The following is a 22,706-nucleotide window of genomic DNA, read 5'->3' as shown; positions in this document are numbered from 1 at the left end:
AATCGGAAAAGGACTTTTTGATAAGACGGCTTCTCTGATTGGTTCTCGTAGAGTTTATTTATTTAGTCATTCAGAATTATACAACTTACAGAAAAAGTACCACAGGCTTCATGCCCAAAACAGTTCAAATTCTAATTTATTTAACAGTCCAAAAGAACTAATCACGATAAAAATTTAACTAGCTTTTGTGCAAACGTTCATCTGTTGAAAAACTTTTACCAAAATTTGAATTTTATTGATACATTAGTCAAAATTTATTGACACCAACTAAACCCACAAAAGTTTAATTAACAGTCATGATCATCAGTACTTAAGTTAGGTACAGAAAGAACTTACTAAGCAGGCTTGTTCAAAAAAGTAAACTTGGTTAAGCTATTTAAAATTATTTCCTTACATAACCTGAAACTTTGTTATAACATTCTCAAATTTTGATATTGAAAATAAGTATAGTAGGCCTATAATAATATTTAATCATTGATCAAATGTATTCTCTACACTGGAATTGGAAAATATTAGCTAGGCTAGTTTTGAACTTGCTTACCATGATTTTTATGTGAATTTTTCAAGTGTGGCAACGATTGATGTGAATAACTGTTTTTTATCTACCTAATTTATAACATTTTACTATGAGTTAATACTATGTTGTAATATATAAGTTATTTGCATACAAATTTTTAAAATTAAATATTATAGCCTAAACATCAAATTTATTTATTATTATGCACGAGCTAAACAAAAACAACACAAGTTATAGAATAGACACGGCCTATTGTATATTCATTACTGAAAGTCGATGAAGCCAAGATCTACTGCGATATCTCCAAATCGTGACGTCAGCACCAGATAGTAAACTTTTCTGTAGAATTTGTTTACATTGTTTCCCATAGCAGAGTGTGTCTATTTCAGGAGGAGCGCAGCTGGAGTTTACCATTTTAATAAATAATAATTCACATTCTTCTGAAATAGACACAATCTGAAAGTTTTCTATCCGATGATGACGTCACGATTTGGAGATCCGGCAGTAGATGTTGGCTTCAGAGGCTAGACGTGGCTAAACTTCCCAGCGTGTCTATTCTATAACTGGTCTAAGATGGCAAACATGATATATCGATATTTCTCTCCCGATATATCAATATTTTCTCTCCTGTATATCGATATTTTTCTCCCGATATATCGGTGAAATAATTATTATAATTATTAATTTTTGACGTTTATTCTTTATTATAGTGAATAAATAATATTTTTTCCCTTTTTGTGTAGTTGAGAAGTTGATATTGTGGTAATTATTCATATTGAATGAAAAAGACTGAGAAATTGTCAAAAAACCACTGATTTATTGATAGTTAGAAATTGACAATTTCTCAGTCTTTTTCATTCAATAAGAATAAATAATTATCTATTTTCCGGACTGATATTAATATTTTTTGATTTTTGGGGTATCATTTAAAAGTGCGAGTATTTAAACTATTAATCATTTGTGTTAATATATTATTATTGAATACAACACATTTCAAAAAATATTAACATTATTAAGTCAAAAACCAACCTCCCTTTTCTCTCACTATCAGTGGCGTATCCTGTGTGGGGTGGATTATGGGGATGTATCCCCTCCCCCCACCCGTAATGCAACCTGAATTTTTTTGTGGCTGGATCAGCCGCAAAAATTAACATCTAATACCATATTTTTGTTGTACAATTTTAATCTATGTAAGTCGTGAAATATGTGAGTGATGAGATGATAGCACTGCAATATCAATGATAATAATAATGAGCTATTTTCTTATAGACAGTGACGAGTGGTCTAAAGAGTAGGGACTAGATAGCAGGGGATAGAAAAACTACAGATAGCACTTCAAAGTTAGATCACTTTTTACCATCTATTATTATAAAGAAATTCAATATAGCTTATACATTGATGTAGTTAGTTGATTATATAGTTTATTCAGTTTCATGCATATCTCTAAACTAGTAGTTCTGTGAACAGTAGACCTCGCGCTCTGTTACATTGAAAAATGTAATATTTTTTCTCAAAAATTAATAAATAATTTATCAATTTAAAATGACTGGCAAAAATCCTGAATAAACATAGAGCTTTCTGTCCTATCGTACCGTGACGTGTCGTCCCGGAATGTGAGTGTGAGCGCTGTTATCAGGTCTGGCTGCAACTGTCTACAACGTTGATGGTAACATACATTTTCAATATGTTAGATGTTTTTGAACGGGTAGTATTATTGACCGAGCGACGAAGTGAGGTCTAAGATTCAAGTCGACGTTTTGGCATTTCTCTTAATGTTTAAATGTTGCGCATTTACGGCGAAACGCGGTAATAGATTTTCATGAAATTTGACAGGTATGTTCCTTTTTTAATTACGCGTCGACGTATATACAAGGTTTTTGGAAATTTTGCATTTCAAGGATAATATAAAAGGAAAAAGGAGCCTCCTTCATACGCCAATATTAGAGTAAAAATCAGACTAGAATTATTCATCATAAATCGGCTTGACCCCCTCTTAAAAGTGCAAAAACTACGAAGATCATCAAGCAGAGGCCACCTCGTTATTCGTCAGACCAGCTCTACAATGAGTTTGGTGTGATGGACATAAGACAGCTCTACTCCTTGGAAATAATTTGCAGACAACACAAAAACCCGGAAAGCTTTCAACAAAGGAACCACAGTCATAACACAAGAAACAGAAACCTTCTTATTAGGAACGTGGCTAGGAAGGCAATATAATCAACGACACTTCAACCACCTAGCACCAAAACTCCACAATCTACTCCTGCACAAATCAAGTCATTAGAAAACCCAAGAAAATTAAAAAATGCCGCTAATAACTGGATTATTTCAACTGGACGACATCATATAGAAAACATTGCAAACAATATGTGAGCTCACTTACCCAACGTATTTCCAGTTTGCACCCCCACCCACAATCTATTACTACTACTAACACCTACTCTAGTACATGGGTTTCCCATAGTTGAGTAGGTTAATTAGGTTAGGAGGATGATAGCAGCCAGCAACCAGCTGCATGGTCTCCAGTGGAAAATAACTTCGGCCAGCAACATCTAATCCCTGGCTACAACATGATTTTCATAAAGGAGGAGTCATATTGTGAGATTCATTCTATCACTTCTCAAATCGTTGTTAATCAGGGTCCACACACTTTGCTTGTGTGATTAGATATAGTGTGTATGTTTTTTTTTTCATAGACGAGCTTCAACTTTCCTTGCCCTATTACCATAGGTAAGGAAAGTATTGCTTTCCGAAAAAAGGTACCCAATTTCTAAATTTCTATAGGATACGTTTCAAGGTCCCCTGAGAGTCCAAAAAAGTGGTTTTTATGTATTGGTCTGTATTTGTGTGTGTGTGTGTGTGTGTGTGTGTGTGTGTGTGTGTGTGTGTGTTGTGTGTGTGTATGAGTGTATGTGCGTCTGTGTACACGATATCTCATCTCCCAATTAACGGAATAACTTGAAATTTGGAACTCAAGGTCCCTACAATATAAGGATCCGACATTAACAATTTCGATCAAATGCAATTCAAGATGGTGGCTAAAATGGCAAAAATGTTGTCAAAAACAGGGTTTTTCGCGATTTTCTCGAAAACAACTCCAATGATTTTGATCAAATTCATACCTAAAATAGTCATTGATAAGCTCTATCAACTGCCACAAGTCTCATATCTGTAAAAATTCCAGGAACTCCGCCCCATCTATGCAAAGTTTGATTTTAGATTCCCAATTATCAGGCTTCAGATACAATTCAAACAAAAAACTTTAAGTGGAAAAGATTGAACATAAAAATCTCTACAATTAATGTTCAGTGACATTCTCACCTAAAATTGGAAATAAGCTAGAAATTCGAGAAAATGTGTTTATCCAATAAAGCAAACTGTTGGCAACTGTTGATTCTATTGAATCATTCACTATGAAGAGATAGCAGACTACGTGTGTCTCCAGCGTTATTGTCCTGTCACCAGCTGGCAGATCTTTGAATAGTAGACTTGGAATGAGCGTGTACACTTGCGTCAAGTGATAAATTTTATAACGGCAAGGAAAGTTGTGTGAGTGCGCCACACCAATTTTTTTTTTGTTTCAATTGCTTGTTTGTATTTTTTAAAGGAAATAAATTAATCTATTATTATTATCAATTACACTGAATACAATAATAGATTGTATGAGATTACCTTAAAATAGTAGCCTATTGAGTACGGTAATCAAAACATAATTAATTTTGATAGTTTTTTTAAGAATTCTTTTCTCACGTATCGTAACTTACCATACGGTACGGTAATATATATTTGGTACAAATTGCATGAAAAATTCTAAATATATAGGATAGTGAATAACTGCTACCGTGATATTACTGTATTTTGTCAGTATTGCATTATCCTTGTCAAATAGCTTATGGATTAGATTTGAAAAAAATAATGTTAAAAGATATATTTCCAAAAATTCAAAATAATAAAAACATTACAATTAAACGTAAAAAATTAGGTGAATTTGTTCAAAGTAGATGAAATTTTAGAATAACATTATCAATGACTGCATTGATTTCATCATTTCAAGGACAAAATCTCAGACATTGATTTCATTTAATGCGCATAACACACCAGTGATTGCATGCTTTCTATCAGATAGCTTCATGGAGGCGAGAAATCGTTGAATAATTTATTAGACATAAATCGTAAATCGATGAGTTTCGTGCCTCTAAAAATCACGATAAACTGCGATTTTTGCCAGTTTCATGTTTGAATCGAAGTTGTGAAGTTGTAACGGGTGTGAATTTTGATTCCAAGTTAAATTTAAGGAGGTTTATTCCTAAAATCATCCACAATAAAAAGAGCGAATTCTCTGGTGCCAGATTTAGATATTTATTAAAATAAGTGCATAGGATCCAACTGGATTTTGATTCCAAGTTAAATCTAAAAGGTGGATTCTTTGGGAAAATTTTAAGCATTTTTTTTAGCGAATCAACCTTTCATTCAATAGTCTATCTTTATTACAAATATAATGATATTCAAAGTTGATTAAAATTCAAAATACCCTGTTGTCAATATTTGCAGTAGCAGTAGTTTTCGGGGTGATTTTCAGCATTTAATTGGGATTTTCGTTTAATAATAATTATTCATCAATTAGCATTTGAACAAATAACAAAAACTAAACTTAATTCAATAAAGGAATGAGTGAAAATAAATTATTACTTTAAAATTCCCAATTGATGAACAAAATATATGTTTCAATTCTTCTTAAATATGTTTGATGTTATTAATATGTTTATTGAAATATGCAATTGTCCACTAATCTGTTTTGAAATTCTAGTGCTATTTTAAATATTTGAAGTATCTTGGTTATATTATACTAGCAGGTAACACGTGCTCCCAAGGGTCTATTTTAAAACTTGACGTAATGAAATCTATAAAAATTGAAAATAGGCCTATAATAATCCTCGGTTGATTAGAATCTATAAGCAGCATTTCAAGTAAATCAGTCCAGTAATTAAGACGTGATGATGCGTCAAACATAATTTTCCTATACTTTACACCTGTATATGTGTATAATCCAGTTCTATCCTTTATTATAGTATAGACGATAATAGATGGTTGGATGATCATTGTTATTTTACTAAAAGATAGAATATAAGCTGAATAGTTTCCCTTTCAGAGGGAGTTTTGACAACCCACAAAACTCATTTTTCGCCACACTGCACAGAAAGCAGCTGTTTTCCAGTCCCTACTTAGATCTGAAAGACATTGTTTGCAGACGACTCTCGTCTGACGTCAGAACAGGTTTCTTTCCGGCCTAGTACCCTTTCCAGCCGCTAACATGGAACTAAGAAAGGTGATCAAAAAACTGCTGATCAAAAAACTTTTCATTATTTGTGTTCATTATTCAATAATTAAAACATTTATAGTAAAAAGTAAATTCGTATGGCTATTGTTGGTGGGGAGTCCCTTGCGGGAAGGTTCCACCGCCTGAATATATAATTTGAGCCGTCAATGGGCCTTACGACTGTCATACTTCAGCCGGGACCGACAGTTTAACGTGCCCATCCGATTTACAATTAAACATTTATAATAATATCATCTTATTGTAGTTAAACTCAACCTCCCACATAATTGAACATCATCTTTTAGGTTATTTAGACAAATCAGAATAAAAAATAAAAATACTTGGACAATTTCCTGATATTCAGATTACCTCAGATTTGCTAGAGCTATCACTTTCCACTTCTGCTTTCTGAAGTGCTTAGTAAACGATTATTATTATATAAATATATTGTTTATTTTTGTGTGTGGCAAAAAATAGCGTTCGCAGCACGGGCAATCAATCTTTTCTCTCAATCTTTTCTAGTCCTCGGCCTACGGCCTCGGACTTGAAAACCGATTTCGAGCCGGAAAAATCTCATTTTCTGCTCTAGGTGCAAAATATACTATTTCATTTGAAGATGTGCATATGACCTTTTTTTCGCTCAGCTTGCCAAAATACCCCTCATTCCAATATTAAAATTTTCGACTGACTGTACAGTGAGTCAGTCATTCTAATTTCGATTCTTAATTTCGACCATATGATTTGGTGATTTTTTAATGAAATCGTATGTACCATTAATGGAATTTGAACATTAATTCTGAAAAATCTAGAAGGAAAATTGAAATTTGGGCTTCCAGGTGCACGAGATTGATATTTTTAGAATCTAATTTAGAATTTGGAGATCTAAATCATTCCCGTTTTTCCGGTATGCAATCCACAAGTTGACATGTTTTGATGCGAACGAACGAACACACGAACAAACACACCCCTACTCTCTCTTATTATATAGATGATTAACTATATCACATTAAGTATATGATATCTGATATTGATTTGTCTATCTATATTGTACTGGCCTGTATTATATTATAAAGAGCTGTATTAATTCTAAAATCATGTTAAAATAAAGGTAAGGAATGTTTTGAACTTGTGGCTAGAGCACAAGACGCCAATTATTTAACTACAAATTATTTATTTTCTTGTAATTTCTTGTAAACTTCCAATCTATTTACATCTCTAAATTAATTATGATCCAAGTTAGTTAATTGATATCATGAAATAAGTTTTTTTAAGATTATTGGAATTTAAAGTTTTCAAACATATTCTGCATATAACTTGTGTTTTGGCTAGATTTCATCAGATTTTTTTCGTGATCTCATTTCATTTGCGATAAGGATAATTTCATAGCATTTCCATGGAAATGAAATTAATTTTGAGAGTTTGGGACGGGAGTTGGCTTTGAAAAGGTTCAACAGGTTTTGGGAGAGTCGAAAATTTACCTACACTATGAGAAGAGATATTGTAGAATTTCTCCATATTAAGTTGAATTAAAACGATATTGTCAGTTCCAAATAATTTATTCGAGCCATATAATCTATTGACCATCATCAGTGGTCTTTTTTGGTTGGACTGACCACTGAAGAAGATGCGTTTTAGTGCATTGAAACTTATGTTTGGTTCGAATGAATTAAGTGGAACTGACAATATTGTTTTTATTTCACCTTATAGTATTGAAAATATTGTTTCGGATGAAGTTTTCAACATTTATTTTAATCAGTTTCTAAGGATAATTTGTAAGCTATAGTGAGGTCCACGTTAAAATGGCAGTGGTGAAACCGTGAAAGATAGGAGAACAACTTTGCCGAACCTCTGTCTTGTCAATGCCCTCTATAGACGGTAGCTGATACAGGTTTATCGTAGTAGTAATATTAACTGTTTATCACCGTTTAAAATAATCATTCATATTTTATTAGGCAAGACATGATATTTTACAATAATTTCATAATGAATTTTCATTATTAAGATAAAATATTTTGTTAATCAATTATTAATTGTACATTATTGAAAGACGATCTGGCAACAGAGCAAAGCGTGAAAGAGATAGCCTTATCCGCTTTATTGAATGATGAACAAGGAGAGCAAAATTATTGTCAATCGTATACTGACATTATAACGTGGACCTCACTATAGAAATAGTATATATTTTGAGAGATATAAAAAGGTGTTACTTTTAAAGATGCCGTTACTAATTTAGTTTTGAGTGGGACTTTTAATTATTGGAATGTGAATAATTCTGTAGTTTTATGAAATCCACATCAATACCGTGAATAAATAATCCCAACAGAAATGTTTTAAGAGGATTTCAACGGGTTCTAAAGGGGAACATTTTTTAAATAAAAACATTCTTTTTTGGTGGAGGCAAATCAAAAAAAAAAAAATTAATGTCAAAGCTGCGCTTACACCATAGTTTGTTATTAACAAAACGTTAATTTCTCTATCTATAATATAATATAAAATATAATATATAAGTATGTATAATTCTTCTATACTTTTAGCTTTGGATTTCTGATAAGAACTGATTGATGGCTTCCAATATGATACATTTTGAACAAATAGTGTGAAAATAGTTTATAATTCATGAATATTATTGTTTTTTTTTTGTAATTGGATGCCATTTTTATAAATTTTCATTTAGGTTGTAGTGCAAAATCAAGTAAATGTGTCATCTTTTATTTTTATTATCTAATTTTATTAAATTGGTAATGAACTGTTATCAAAAGAAATAAATAATATATATATAATATATATATATATATATATATATAATATATATATATATTATATATATATATATATATAATTGTTTATATATATATATATACCGTATATAGTAAAAATATTTTTTTTATTCTTCAATGTTGTTTTTCATCACGAACTGCTTATTATTAAATCACTTTTATGGTTGACAACCAAGAAGATGGCAGAACTGCCGAAAGATCTCGTTGTCCAGTGAGTGATTAATTCATTTATATTAAAATATCTGACTGCTAGTCGTTTTTTCTAAAATCAAAAAGTAATTTTTTTTTATTTTGTGGATACTCCCATATGCGGTCAAGCTTTTAAAGCTTTGCATATGTGTAATTTAATCAGAAGGATTCATTGATATTAACTTTCAATTGTTTATTTGTGTATTGTATTATGAGTTTTTCTGATAAATAAAATCATTATTTCATTTCATTTCTCCATCCTTATAGATTCTATTAGATTGAACATAACTTATCATACACATGATGTGCTTATGTGTTTGTCAAGCTCCGTTTAGTCTAATAGAATCTATAAGGATTTTGAAGATTTTTGTTTGGATTTGTATTTTTAAATTAAATATATAATCTGATAAATTTAAAATTATTGTAGTACATACATTTTTTGGACTCTAAATAGTGTGTGAATTAAGTTATCATTTACAAAACCTCTAGACTGTGTAGGCCTACCGTATTCCAAATAAAGGTCGGAAAAATAAACATTTTGTTGTTAACAGCTTTGGTGTGAACGCAGCTTTATTGAATTAGAACATAGTCATGGCTGGTGAAGGTTATGTTTATATAGCAGCCTATTATATACTAATAAAAGTGGTTGACAATTTAAATTTGTATTTTCGAAATTAAAACATTTTTTGGATGAAGTTTGAATGTTTCTAGGTGAACTTTAACAGTTTCAGGTGAATTTTGCTATGTTTTGAATGAATTTCAACAGTTTCTAGAGAGAGTTTCCAAATTTTTTCCACGACAATGAGGAATATATTGAGAGTTATAAAGGAGTACTTCTCAAGTAGTACACTCCATGGACTTCATTTTATAGCAGACGATGATCAGCATTGGTCGGAAAGGTAATAACTTAGATAATATCTCAAATATTTCAAAAATAATAATAATTTGTGTTACAATTTTCCAAAATGCATTCCAATATTATTTATATAGTCCAGACACTATATAATTATAAAAGTGTTTTATGACTTTATTCATATTGATTGGTGTACCTAAATGTTTGTTTGACGATTGTTTTAACATGTGAAAGTGTTTCTGACAATGAAAGTGATTTGATTTGATTTGCAGTGGATATTCTAAACAGTATGAGTTTATATACAATAGATTCTATAATGGGTTTATATGGATGGGATGGGTGAAGGGAAAATGTCATGTTATCATGAGATATGTTATAATACATGATAAAATACATGAGAGAAGGTCAGAACCAATTTCTTCATGCAAAATTTCCTCGTGCTAGGTACAGGTTGGCCCAAAAACCTCTTATTTTCGGTTCATTTTCCAGTTTTCATCTATTTTCGCCAAATCCAGTGATCGGACAGAAAATTTTCTCTAGCCTTTTTCTTTGATTATGAAATTCTGAATAAAATGAGATCATTCGGAACTGTCCATCTCCAATGAGTACTGAGTTTTAAGAAAAAATCAACTTTGATGAATAACTGGAAGTAACATCATTATTTTCTCTCGACCTTTCTCTGCTTTCAACCACTACCTCCGTAAACAAAGCCGTAGTGCATTCGTGTGACGTCAGCACAGGTAGAGCTCCTACACCAATAAAAATTCGTTGATTTCAGCTGATCTATATCAGTAGAAATAGCTGACTAGAATAGTATGACTTGCTGATATAGATCAGCTGAAACCAACGAATTTTTATTGGTGTAGAAGCTCTACCTGTGCTGACGTCACACGAATGCACTACGGCTTTGTTTACGGAGGTAGTGTTTCAACACGGGCTGACCTGTTGCCAGTATGTCTTGATGAAGGAGATGATAAGCTTTTGATGTTAGTATTCTAGCTACACCAACCCTAACAGCCATTAGTCGTTTCCACACCGATATCACGCCGACACGACAGGAAAGGACAGAATTTACTCTGATGGACAGTATTAGAGGAGGCTGTGGTTTATAACTGCGAGAAGTCTACAGTCACAGAATTACTAGTTGACCGAGCGAAGTCAGGTCTAAGATTCAAGTCGACGGTTTGCCATTTCTCTTAATGTTCAAATGTTTAAATGTTAAATGTTTAAATGTTTAAATGTTTAAATGTTTAAATGTTTAAATGTTTAAATGTTTAAATGTTTAAATGTTTAAATGTTTGAATGTTTCAATGTTTAAATGTTTCAATGTTTAAATGTTCAAATGTTTTAATGTTTAAATGTTTAAATGTTTATATGTTGCGCATTTACGGCGAAACGCGGTAATAGATTTTCATGAAATTTGACAGGTATGTTCCTTTTTTAATTGAGCGTCGTCGTAGATACAAGGTTTTTGGAAATTTTGCATTTCAAGGATAATATAAAAGGAAAAAGGAGCTTCCTTCATACGCCAATATTAGAGTAAAAATCAGACTATAGAATAAATTATCATACCTAAATCAGCTGACAAGTGATTACACAGATGTGTGGAGAAGCCAGTCTATTGCTGTATTTCCATAAGGTCTACAGTTTCAATCATGCAGGTACTTGTTGATGAGAATACTGCGTGAGGTCTACACTGTTCACAGAACTACTAGTTGGAAGAACTGTTACCGTACACAAACTGTATCACAGATATTTTAAACTAAATAAGTAAATTCAAAATGTTAAAGTGACAATATACTTTATAAAGGGTTAACCTTTCAATAAATAATATAAATATAGAGGGTTAAGAAGAAATTTAATAAATGAGGGTTCCTCAACATTTTACAGGGTTTTCTGGACCATTTGCTGTCTGCTGTCCTGGCTGGGGTCTGCCCTCCTCATCCAATCGTCATGGGATAATTTCCAGAACAATGCGATCAGCTTTGTGGTGGAGACAACCTATTTAGACATTGACACCAGCTTTCCCTCTATCTCCATTTGCGAAGAGGATACCCAGATGATCAGAGTTTACGATTTTGCTGTCAAGTGAGTGTGGAAAAATGAGAAATAAAATCACTTTATTTGTATGGGCTACCATACTTTATTTATTTATCTATACATTGATAGAGACAGTATCATTCTCAATTATGAATGATTGGGGAAGGAACAACAGGCTTAAAGCCCAAAACTGTTCTTTTTCCAAATTTAGATAGAAATTATCCAAAAATAGGTTATGTTTACACTTCATGATTTTTTTCCAATTTTGAGTCCAAATTAGGCTATATAATATAAACTAGTAGTCCAGTCAAGGAAAGGTTATAGAGGGAAAGGTTGGGAAGACAATTTCTGACCCCACAGTTCTGTTAAGGGTAGTAAGGAGGTAAACATATCAAATGTCCTCACCCCTACCCCCTGTTCTAATGGAGTGGGGGTGGTTTGAAGATACCATTTTTTGGTTTATCGCATAAAGCTCGAAAACTATGTATCTTGAGGACTTAACTGTTACATAACAAATTAAAGCTTACATAATTTCCTTCAATATACATTCTACAACTTTCTTTATATCTCCTCTAGTTTTCGAGATAGCCGCTTTTGGAGGTGTAACATTTTTGATAAAAACACGTTTGCCACCAATTTTTTCTGTTTTTTCTCTTATAACTTTTTAAAAATAGATGGAAAAAAATCCATGTTGATTATGAGCTTATAGAGCATTGAATCCTATTAAATTTTATGTATAATTTAATTTGATTTTTTTCCAATTTTGAGTACAAAAAATACATATAAATATATTTATTAAATATATATAGAACTATCAACTTTTCATTAAAATTTATTAAAAACAATAAAAAACATGAAGTAAGCTACCCATTTATTTAATACATTTTAGACTTTAAGAAATTTCAAACGAATAGTTCCTGCCCACTTTGGCTATTTTCAAGTTTAAATCTCGCTTCAAATAAAAGGGTATTTCATGTTTTTATATTGTATTAAATTTAACACACACATTTAACAGTGAATACTCTCCACAAAGACTTGAGTCTGTGAGTGGAGAGTGAGTTCTTCCAAGTTGATTGACATTATGTTCTCTTGTTTTGTACATATAATTAAAACTATTTCAATTGAATCAACTAACATTCATCAGCAAATCGAGAATATGAATTGCACACAATGAAATTCCGTACTGGTAATAAGTATATATAGACAAATATATAGATAGTAGCTTAAAGGCTATACTTAATCATTATAAATTGCAAATTCACCAAGTTCTGAATAAGAAGGCGGATTGAATCAGTTGCTCTGCAGCATCCCTGCCAATTTCTAATAACATCTACTCAAATGTTGCTTGTAGGTGTTAATACTGTAATTTTCAGACTGTTTTAAATGATTGGGAACGTTTCTATATAATATATGATATATGTATTTACTATTATTTTTAAAGCAGTTATGTAGGAGTCGGGGATGAGCAATACCAAAGTTGATTAGATTTCTTGTATTATGAGTATGAGCTAAATTATTGAAAATGAAGTGTTTGTTGTAGTATATGTAATTCATTAAAACACGTATGTAAAGCTGTCTAATATTAAAAAACTTGAAACTCTTGGTAAACAAGATTAGATGGGTAGCGATAGTCTCGCCTGAGACATGTCTTGATGACTGCTCGCTGTGCCACCGCCACCGGCTCCAAGGCAAACGAGGAGGCTCCACCCCAAGCTATGACACCATACATAAGAACTGACTGGATATATGCGTAGTATGCCACCCGCAGTTGATGTAAAGGGAGGACCTCTCTCAGCTGTCTGAAGGCATATATCATTTTGCGCACTCGCTGCTTCAGTGAAATAGCTTGTGGAGCCCAGCTTAATTTGTGGTCAACCAGAACGCCAAGGTACCTGTACTGCTCCACTCGCTGCAATACCCCACAGTCACACGTAGTGGACTGATAGTCATCACATGAGTGGAGCCTGAGGATCTCCTGAACTGGACTACTGTTTGTTTTGAAATAAATAGGCAAATACTTAGTTTTGTCAACATTCAGAGTAAGTTTGTTCTGATCGAGCCACTTCCTGACACCAAAGAGATCCTTGGTAGCCTTACTGAAAGCATCCTCCCAGGTAGTCCCAAATGATACAACTGCAGTGTCGTCTGCAAAGAGAAATATCTTGCTATCTAGGGGAACTTTACTGAGGTTATTGATGTAGACCAGAAAAAGCAAAGGGCCTAGTGTGCTTCCCTGAATCACACCGTAATCTACATTATACATATCACTGGAAATATTATTAATACAGGTGGTCTGTTTCCGTTCATGTAGAACATAATATAAATATATTAATAATTTTAAATGAGAGATACCATTTTTGTTCTTTGAACGAGCGTTAGCGAGTTTTCACTTTTGACTTACTGAAGGCCGAAGTCGTCCGTCAGTTTGTATGTTTTACAATAACTTTAGAAGGAAATTATCAAAATTCTTGAGGATCCTCCTTCTCCTTTTCCTCTTCATCTTCCTCCTTCTACTTCTCTTTCCTCGCTCTTTATCATCCTCCTCCACCTCCTCCTCCTTTTTATCCTTCTACCCAACTTTTCCTCCTCCTCTTCCTCCTCCTCCTCCTCCACCTCCTCCTCCTTTTTCCCCTCCTACCCAACTTTTCCTCCTTCTTCTTCTCCTCCTCTTCCACCTTTTCTTCTTCATCTTCCTTCTACTCCTCCTCCTCCTCCTCCTCCTCCTCCTCTCTTTCTCCTGCTCCCCAACTCCCCCTCCTCATCCTCTTCCTCCTCTTCATCCTTTTCCTCCTCTTCCTCCTTTTCTTCTTTATCTCCCTTCTACTCGTCCTCCTCCTCCACAACCTTCTCCTCCTTTACTTCTTCTTCTCCCTCCTTCCACTCCTCCTCCTCCTCCTCCTCCTCCTCCTCCTCCTTCTCCTACTCCTCCTCCTCCTCCACCTCCTCCTCCTTTTTCTCCTCATACCCAACTCCTCCTTCTTCTCCTCCTCCTCCTTCTCCTACTCCTCCTCCTTCTCCTACTCCTCCTCCTCCTTCTCCTACTCCTCCTCCTTCTCCTACTCCTCCTCCTTCTCCTACTCCTCCTCCTTCTCCTACTCCTCCTCCTACTCCTCCTCTTTCTTCTTCTCTTCTCCATTTTCATCTTCCACCTCCACCTTCTCCTCCACCTCTTTTTCTTCCTCATCTTCCTCACTCTACTCCTCTTCTCCTTGTTCTCCATTCTCCTCCTCGTCCTCTCAACCAATTCATCAATATTCTTAACATATTCCCTCACTCCACTCTTTTATCAATTATTCTCTTTTGCAGAATGTTCGGTGTGGACCATGACTGTAACCTGGACGAGGTGATAAAGGAGATCGCTTACTTCAGAGGCACTTCTTATTACATGAAAGAATTCTGCTTCTCTGGAGATATTGACTGTCCCAAGGAGAACTACAGCTCCATTGCAAATCGGGTATGATTGATGATGTCTACATACAAGCAGAAGGAAAATAGTATGCTGCTTACTATATAGTGAGGTCCACGTTATAATGGCAGTGTTTGATAGCGCTATCTCCTTCTCGCTTTGCTCTATTGCCTGATCGTCTTTTAACAATGTAGAATTGATATTTACTGATTAATAACAAAATATTTAATCTTATTTCATGAAAAATATCGGGGAACGAGCTTCGCTCTGGAATACAAAAGCATAAAAAATTTATTACGAAAGAAGACATTATAATAATATTCAAACAGAAATGTTCTATCTAATCACAGTCAATTTAGATTAATTCCCAGAGGAATGCAAAAATTTTCCTTACAAAGCCCAGTTGCACAAAAGCCAGTTAAATTTTAATCCTGATTAACTTCACGTGAACCAAATCAGAGAAGACAATTTCAAAAAGATGAATCTACTGGAATTGTTCAGGATTGAAAATAACCCGGCTTTTTTGCAACCAGCACTAAGTACCTGATTGGATGATTACAAAAGTTCAACATCTGAGTCTTAATTTTGACACAGTCCCACACTCATGAACTCGCTCACTCACTTCCATCACCAACAGACGACAAAAAAATTATCATCAGCTGTTTTTCCAAGGATGAATAATAATTATCCTTCAAATGTCCTCCAGCGAGTTTTCCCAGAGATGAGACCTAGTAACATATAAACATATAAACATATAAACATATAAACATATAACATATAAACATATAAACATAAAAGCATATAAGCATATAAACATATAAACATATAACATATAAACATATAAACATATAAACATATAAACATAAAACATATAAACATATAACATATAAACATATAAACATATAAACATATAAACATATAAACATATAAACATATAAACATTTAAACATTTAACATTTAAACATTTAAACATTTAAACATTTAAACATTTAAACATTTAAACATTTAAACATTTAAACATTTAAACATTTAAACATTAAACATTTAAACATTTAAACATTTAAACATTAGACATTTAAACATTTAAACATTTAAACATTTAAACATTTAAACATTAACATTTAAACATTTAAACATTTAAACATTAGACATTTAAACATTTAAACATTTAAACATTTAAACATTTAAACATTTAAACATTTAAACATTAAACATTTAAACATTTAAACATTTAAACATTAGACATTTAAACATTTAAACATTTAAACATTTAAACATTAGACATTTAAACATTTAAACATTTAAACATTAAACATTAAACATTTAAACATTTAACATTTAAACATTTAAACATTTAAACATTTAAACGTTTAACGTTTAAACGTTTAAACGTTTAAACGTTTAAACATTTAAACATTTAAACATTTAAACATTTAAACATTTAAACATTTAAACATTAAACATTTAAACATTTAAACATTTAAACATTTAAACATTAAACATTTAACATTTAACATTTAAACATTTAAACATTTAAACATTAAACATTTAAAATTTAAACATTTAAACATTTAAACATTTAAACTTTAAACATTTAAACATTTAAACATTTAAACATTTAAACATTAACATTTAAACATTTAAACATTTAAACATTTAAACATTTAAACATTTAAACGTTAAACGTTTAAACATTTAAACATTTAAACATTAAACATTTAAACATTTAAACATTTAAACATTTAAACATTTAAACTTTAAACATTTAAACATTAAACATTTAAACATTTAAACATTTAAACATTTAAACATTAAACATTTAAACATTTAAACATTTAAACATTAAACATTTAAACATTTAAACATTTAAACATTTAAACATTTAAACATTTAACATTTAAACATTTAAACATTTAAACATTTAAACATTTAAACATTTAAACATTAAACATTTAAACATTTAAACATTTAAACATTAAACATTTAAACGTTTAAACGTTTAAACGTTTAAACATTTAAACATTTAAACATTTAAACATTTAAACATTTAAACATTTAAACATTTAAACATTTAAACATTTAAACATTTAAACATTTAAACATTTAAACATTTAAACATTTAAACATTTTAACATTTAAACATTTAAACATTTAAACATTTAAACATTTAAACATTTAACATTTAAACATTTAAACATTTAAACATTTAAACATTTAAACATTTAAACATTTAAACATTTAAACATTTAAACATTTAAACATTTAAACATTTGAACATTAAGAGAAATGGCAAACCGTCGACTTGAATCTTAGACCTGACTTCGCTCGGTCAACTAGTAATTCTGTGACTGTAGACCTCTCACAGTTATAAACCACAGCCTCCTCTAATACTGTCCATCAGAGTAAATTCTGTCCTGTCCTGTCGTGTCGGCAAGATATCGGTGTGGAAACGACTAATGGCTGTTAGGGTTGGTGTAGCTAGAATACTAACATCAAAAGCTAATCTCCTTCAAGAAATACTGGCAACAGGTCAGCCCGTGTTGAAACATTATAGGTACCTCCGTAAACAAAGCCGAAGTGCATTCGTGTGACGTCAGCAGGTAGGGCTTCTACACCAATAAATTCGTTGATTTCAGCTGATCTATATCAGCTAGTGTTTCTACTGATATAGATCAGCTGAAATCAACGAATTTTTATTGGTGTAGGAGCCCTACCTGTGCTGACGTCACACGAATGCACTACGGCTTTGTTTACGGAGGTAGTGGTTGAAAGCAGAGAAAGGTCAAGAGAAAATAATGATGTTACTTCCAGTTATTCATCAAAGTTGATTTTTTCTTAAAATTTTACTCATTTTTGAAAAATTATAACTCAGTACTCATTGGAGGTGGACAGTTCCGAATGATCTAATTTTATTCAGAATTTTATAATCAAAGAAAAAGGATAGAGAAAATGTTCTGTCCGATCACTGGATTTGGCGAAAATAGATGAAAACTGGAAAATGAACCGAAAATAAGAGGTTTTTGGGCCAACCTGTACCTAGCACGAGGAAATTTTGCATGAAAAAATTGGTTCTGACCTTCTCTCATGTATTTTATCATGTATTATAACATATCTCATGATAACATGACATTTTCCCTTCACCCATCCCATCCATATAAACTCATTATAGAATCAATTGTATATAAACTCATACTGTTTAGAATATCCACTGCAAATCAAATCAAATCACTTTTATTGTCAGAAACACTTTCACATGTTAAAACAATCGTCAAACAAACATTTACACCAATCAATATGTCTAAAGTCATAAAACACTTTTATAATTATATAGTGTCTGGACTATATAAATAATATTGGAATGCATTTAAACATTTAAACATTTAAACATTAAACATTTAACATTTAAACATTTAAACATTTAAACATTTAAACATTTAAACATTTAAACATTAAACATTTAACATTTAAACATTTAAACATTTAAACATTTAACATTTAAACATTTAAACATTTAAACATTTAACATTTAAACATTTAAACATTTAAACATTAAACATTTAAACATTTAAACATTTAAACTTTTAAACATTTAAACATTTAAACATTTAAACATTTAACATTAAACATTTAAACATTTAAACATTTAAACATTTAAACATTTAAACATTTAAACATTTAAACATTTAAACATTTAAACATTTAAACATTTAAACATTTAATCATTTAAACTTTTAAACATTTGAACATTAAGAGAAATGTCAAACCGTCGACTTGAATCTTAGACCAGACTTCGCTCGGTCAACTAGTAATTCTGTGACTGTAGACCTCTCGCAGTTATTAACCACAGCCTTTTCTGCCTTGATTTTTCCCATCTGTTGCTTGTGGAATGATACAGTATCACGTTGGCTTGTATCATGTATTCTGCCATCGCTATCTAGCGTCACACTCTACAACTACATTAAGCTTTTCTCTACTCGATTCTCCGTCAGTGCAACTTGGATCACTGATTTTCATCAAATTTGAAGATGAATTTTGAAAATTTTACTATCAAGAAACCTTCTTTGATGCGTGAAGAGCTTACTGGATGAATTTAAATGCAATTGGTGCAGAATATATCACTGGAACTGACTTTATAGGTGCTGCCTCTCGCCTGTGTTTTGTGTGGAAACTCGCTTCAATTTCCTTCGAATTATTGAAAATTTTTAGTATTCAGTATTAATCTTGTTTTATTATAGGTAATTTTTTGGAGAATCATTGTGATTTAGAGTAGTTTCACAGTTACTTTCACAATGATTCCATCTATTCCTCAATCAATGTAAAGCTACGTTTACACTATGTAGCTGGAGTGCTATATAGCAGCAACGTTAGTAGACAAAAGGTTGATCACTCACAGGTGTATGATTCAAAGTGGTGGGGGGAACGCCAGCGTGACGTCACGTGTAGTAAAAATGTTCTAGAGTAACCACACTGAGCATACAGTTTATTCACTGTATCTTCAAATATATCGTCGTATAATCTCCTCAAGATTGACCGAGAACTTTAAAATTCTCCATACTTATAGCGAATGAATCACCGATTCTAATGATGTTGTTAAATATTTCAAGTTCATTCAACTTTTATGAATAAAATGAAGTTGAAAGTTTTTCATGAATCTAAAAACGTGACACGAAAAAGTTAATAAGCTGGAAAAGCGTTAGTAGACAATGTTATACTATTATAATTTCAGATTAACCCTTAAAAAATCTTGATAAACCAATGCATCGCAATAAACCGATAAACCGATCCCGATAAATCCGATGAATTTCATTCATTGTAAATGCACTGAACACATGCTGGTATCGAGCACATGTTGTATGAGAATCAAAATATCTCATCCCCGAAATTCACAAGCTGATGTATAGCCAAACTACAAAATATAAACACGACCTAGAAGATGAAGAAACCTTAAGGGTTTCAAAGGGAAGGTTAGGAGGTGGGGTTTTTGCTTTTATATGGCAAAATGATTGTATTATTCAAATGTTTTAATAATTATTGTTAAGCAGAAACAGAAAGCTTGCATGTAAGAAAATGTTTGTGTTATATAATTTGACTATACGACACCATATGATTTTCAAGAATGCGATATTCTGCCTACTCTGTACTACAGCCTACGTCACGGCTGCAGTTCCCCCACTCCAATTGCATTTCAACGAAAATACTATAGATGAGTGACCAACCTTCTGTCTACTAACTTTGATATAGCAGAGCTATACTAGTAGTTCTGTGAACAGTAGACCTCACGCAGTAGGCAGTATTCTCATCCACAAGTACCAGATGTCAACTGTTTTAAATGTTAACAAACTCGATTGAATTTGTATTTCATATGATACTAGCTCTGTGAACAGTAGACCTCGCGCAGTTATAACGACGTCCCAAACCATAAGCACATCCACTCTGAAACACTATTTATTTGATCAGATCATTCTTACACAAGATTTAATTATCATTTATTATGCTTTCCGGAATTTAGGGCGAGAAAACCAGAAGACATCTAGGCGCCCAGACGAGCTACTATAAGTTCTTTGCATCTTATTAATTTAATAGTGCATAAAAATAGCATTCATTGAGGCATGCAATATTTATAGTCTACACAGCTGTTAATTTTTTATCAAGTTACATTGAGATATTGAATTGCATGCATCATGGCATGCAATTTGTAGTCAACTTGACAGCTGATTTATGATGGATAATTCTATAGTCCGATTTTCACTCTAATATTGGCGTATGAAGAAGGCTCCTTTTTCCTTTAATATTATCCTTGAAATGCAAAATTTCCAAAAACCTTGTATATATGTTGACGCACAATTTAAAAAGGATTTCAAATTTCATGAAAATCTATTATCACGTTCCGCCATAAATGCACAACATATAAACATATAAACATATAAACATATAAACATATAAACATAAAACATATAAACATATAAAATATAAACATATAACATATAAACATATAACATATAAACATATAAACATATAAACATATAAACATATAAACATTAAACATATAACATATAAACATATAAACTATAAACATATAAACATTTAACATATAAACATATAAACATATAAACATATAAACATATAAACATATAAAATATAAACATATAAACATATAAACATATAAACATATAAACATTTAAACATATAAACATATAAACATATAAACATATAAACATTTAAACATATAAACATATAAACATAAAACATATAAACATATAAACATATAAACATATAAACATATAAACATATAAACATATAAACATATAAACATATACATATAAACATATAAACATATAACATATAAACATATAAAATATAAACATATAAACATATAAACATATAAACATATAACATATAAACATATAAACATATAAACATAAAACATATAAACATAAAAACAAATAAACATACAAACATCTAAACATCCAAAAATCTAAACATATAAACAGAAGTTGCTCGTTTAATAGTAAAGGATTCATTATGAAATATTGTAAAATATAATTTCTTGCTTAATAAAATATAATAATTTAAAACGAGAATGAACAGTTACATCAATAAACCTGTATCAGCTACCATTTATAGAAGGCATTGACAAGACAGAGGATCGGCAACATTGTTCTCCTATCTTTCTCCTTTGCCATTATAACGTGGACCTGACAATAGATTCACTTAATCTCTGATACAAATATTTTTTTGCTTGGTATTTGATAATTTATTGAAAAATTAGATTCAGGATAGACTCACATCAGTGAGCAAGTTGTACTTTGGCAATTAATATTGGTAATTTCAATTTCAATTAAATGTGTAATATTACTTTTTTCTCGATTAAAATCGAATCTTCATTTCGATATTCAAAATATTTATAACACTTGGTAGCAAATATCGGTGAAATCGTTATACAGACTAAACTTTACACAGGGAATTTATCATATACTAGTGTTGAACATCCCACTGTATCACTGTAACAAAGTTCCATTTCTGAATAAACAGATAATTCTAAACAACATAAAGGTCAATTAAATTTCAAAATAACTCTAAAAATGAAGTTTTATTGAAAACAATAGATATAATGTTTGTAGACTTGTGTTCTTTGCTGGTTGGAAATTGATGACATGTTTATGCTTGGAGGCTCTATAGGCACTTATTCCGGGTGCTTATTCCAGGCATTTCTCTCAAACTTTTTAATGGCTGGCTTATGTTAGGAGTGTTGGCTTCTGTTGAAATTTTTCCTAACTAATTGAAAGTTAAGATGTGTTATTTGTGATCTAAATGTTTTGTAGAGTTTATTGATTTTATTGAACATACGTAAAATGTAGATTTCAATTTTTCTTTTCATTTTGTGTTGAATTCCTTGTTTAATGTTGAAAGCCATAAGCCTGTTTTGAAACCTGTAAACGATAGATAAGTATTCTTAATCTATAGGTTATATATTTTGATCTTGATTTGAAACAATAATTTCTGAGTTTTTGTGAAAGCTGTTGGAATCTATTTTGATAAACAGAACAAACATATTAGTTACCTCAATCATGTTCAATCTATGTTCGATCAATGTATGATTATTTGTT

The 22,706-nt window shown here is 31.3% G+C and overlaps 1 protein-coding gene across 3 annotated transcripts in view; it reads left to right on the top strand.

The window, feature by feature from the left end:
• LOC111058137 (sodium channel protein Nach) overlaps positions 1-22,706 on the top strand; it is a 475,868-nt gene that overhangs the window by 439,638 nt on the left and 13,524 nt on the right. For 2 of the 3 annotated variants that reach the window (XM_039440752.1, XM_039440753.1), the window contains exons 2-4: positions 9,526-9,699; positions 11,544-11,741; positions 15,000-15,147. In XM_039440752.1, the coding sequence (XP_039296686.1) occupies positions 9,602-9,699; positions 11,544-11,741; positions 15,000-15,147 (444 nt within the window). In that variant the 5' untranslated portion in view covers positions 9,526-9,601. Of the gene's footprint in view, positions 1-3,003; positions 3,116-9,525; positions 9,700-11,543; positions 11,742-14,999; positions 15,148-22,706 lie in introns of all 3 variants that reach the window. The other variant, XM_039440751.1, reaches the window with a different exon arrangement.

Source organism: Nilaparvata lugens, chromosome 14, assembly GCF_014356525.2.
Source record: "Nilaparvata lugens isolate BPH chromosome 14, ASM1435652v1, whole genome shotgun sequence".
NCBI lineage: Eukaryota > Metazoa > Arthropoda > Insecta > Hemiptera > Delphacidae > Nilaparvata > Nilaparvata lugens.
The sequence above is the reverse complement of the archived record's forward strand: the minus strand, read 5'-3'. Positions and strand labels throughout refer to the sequence as shown.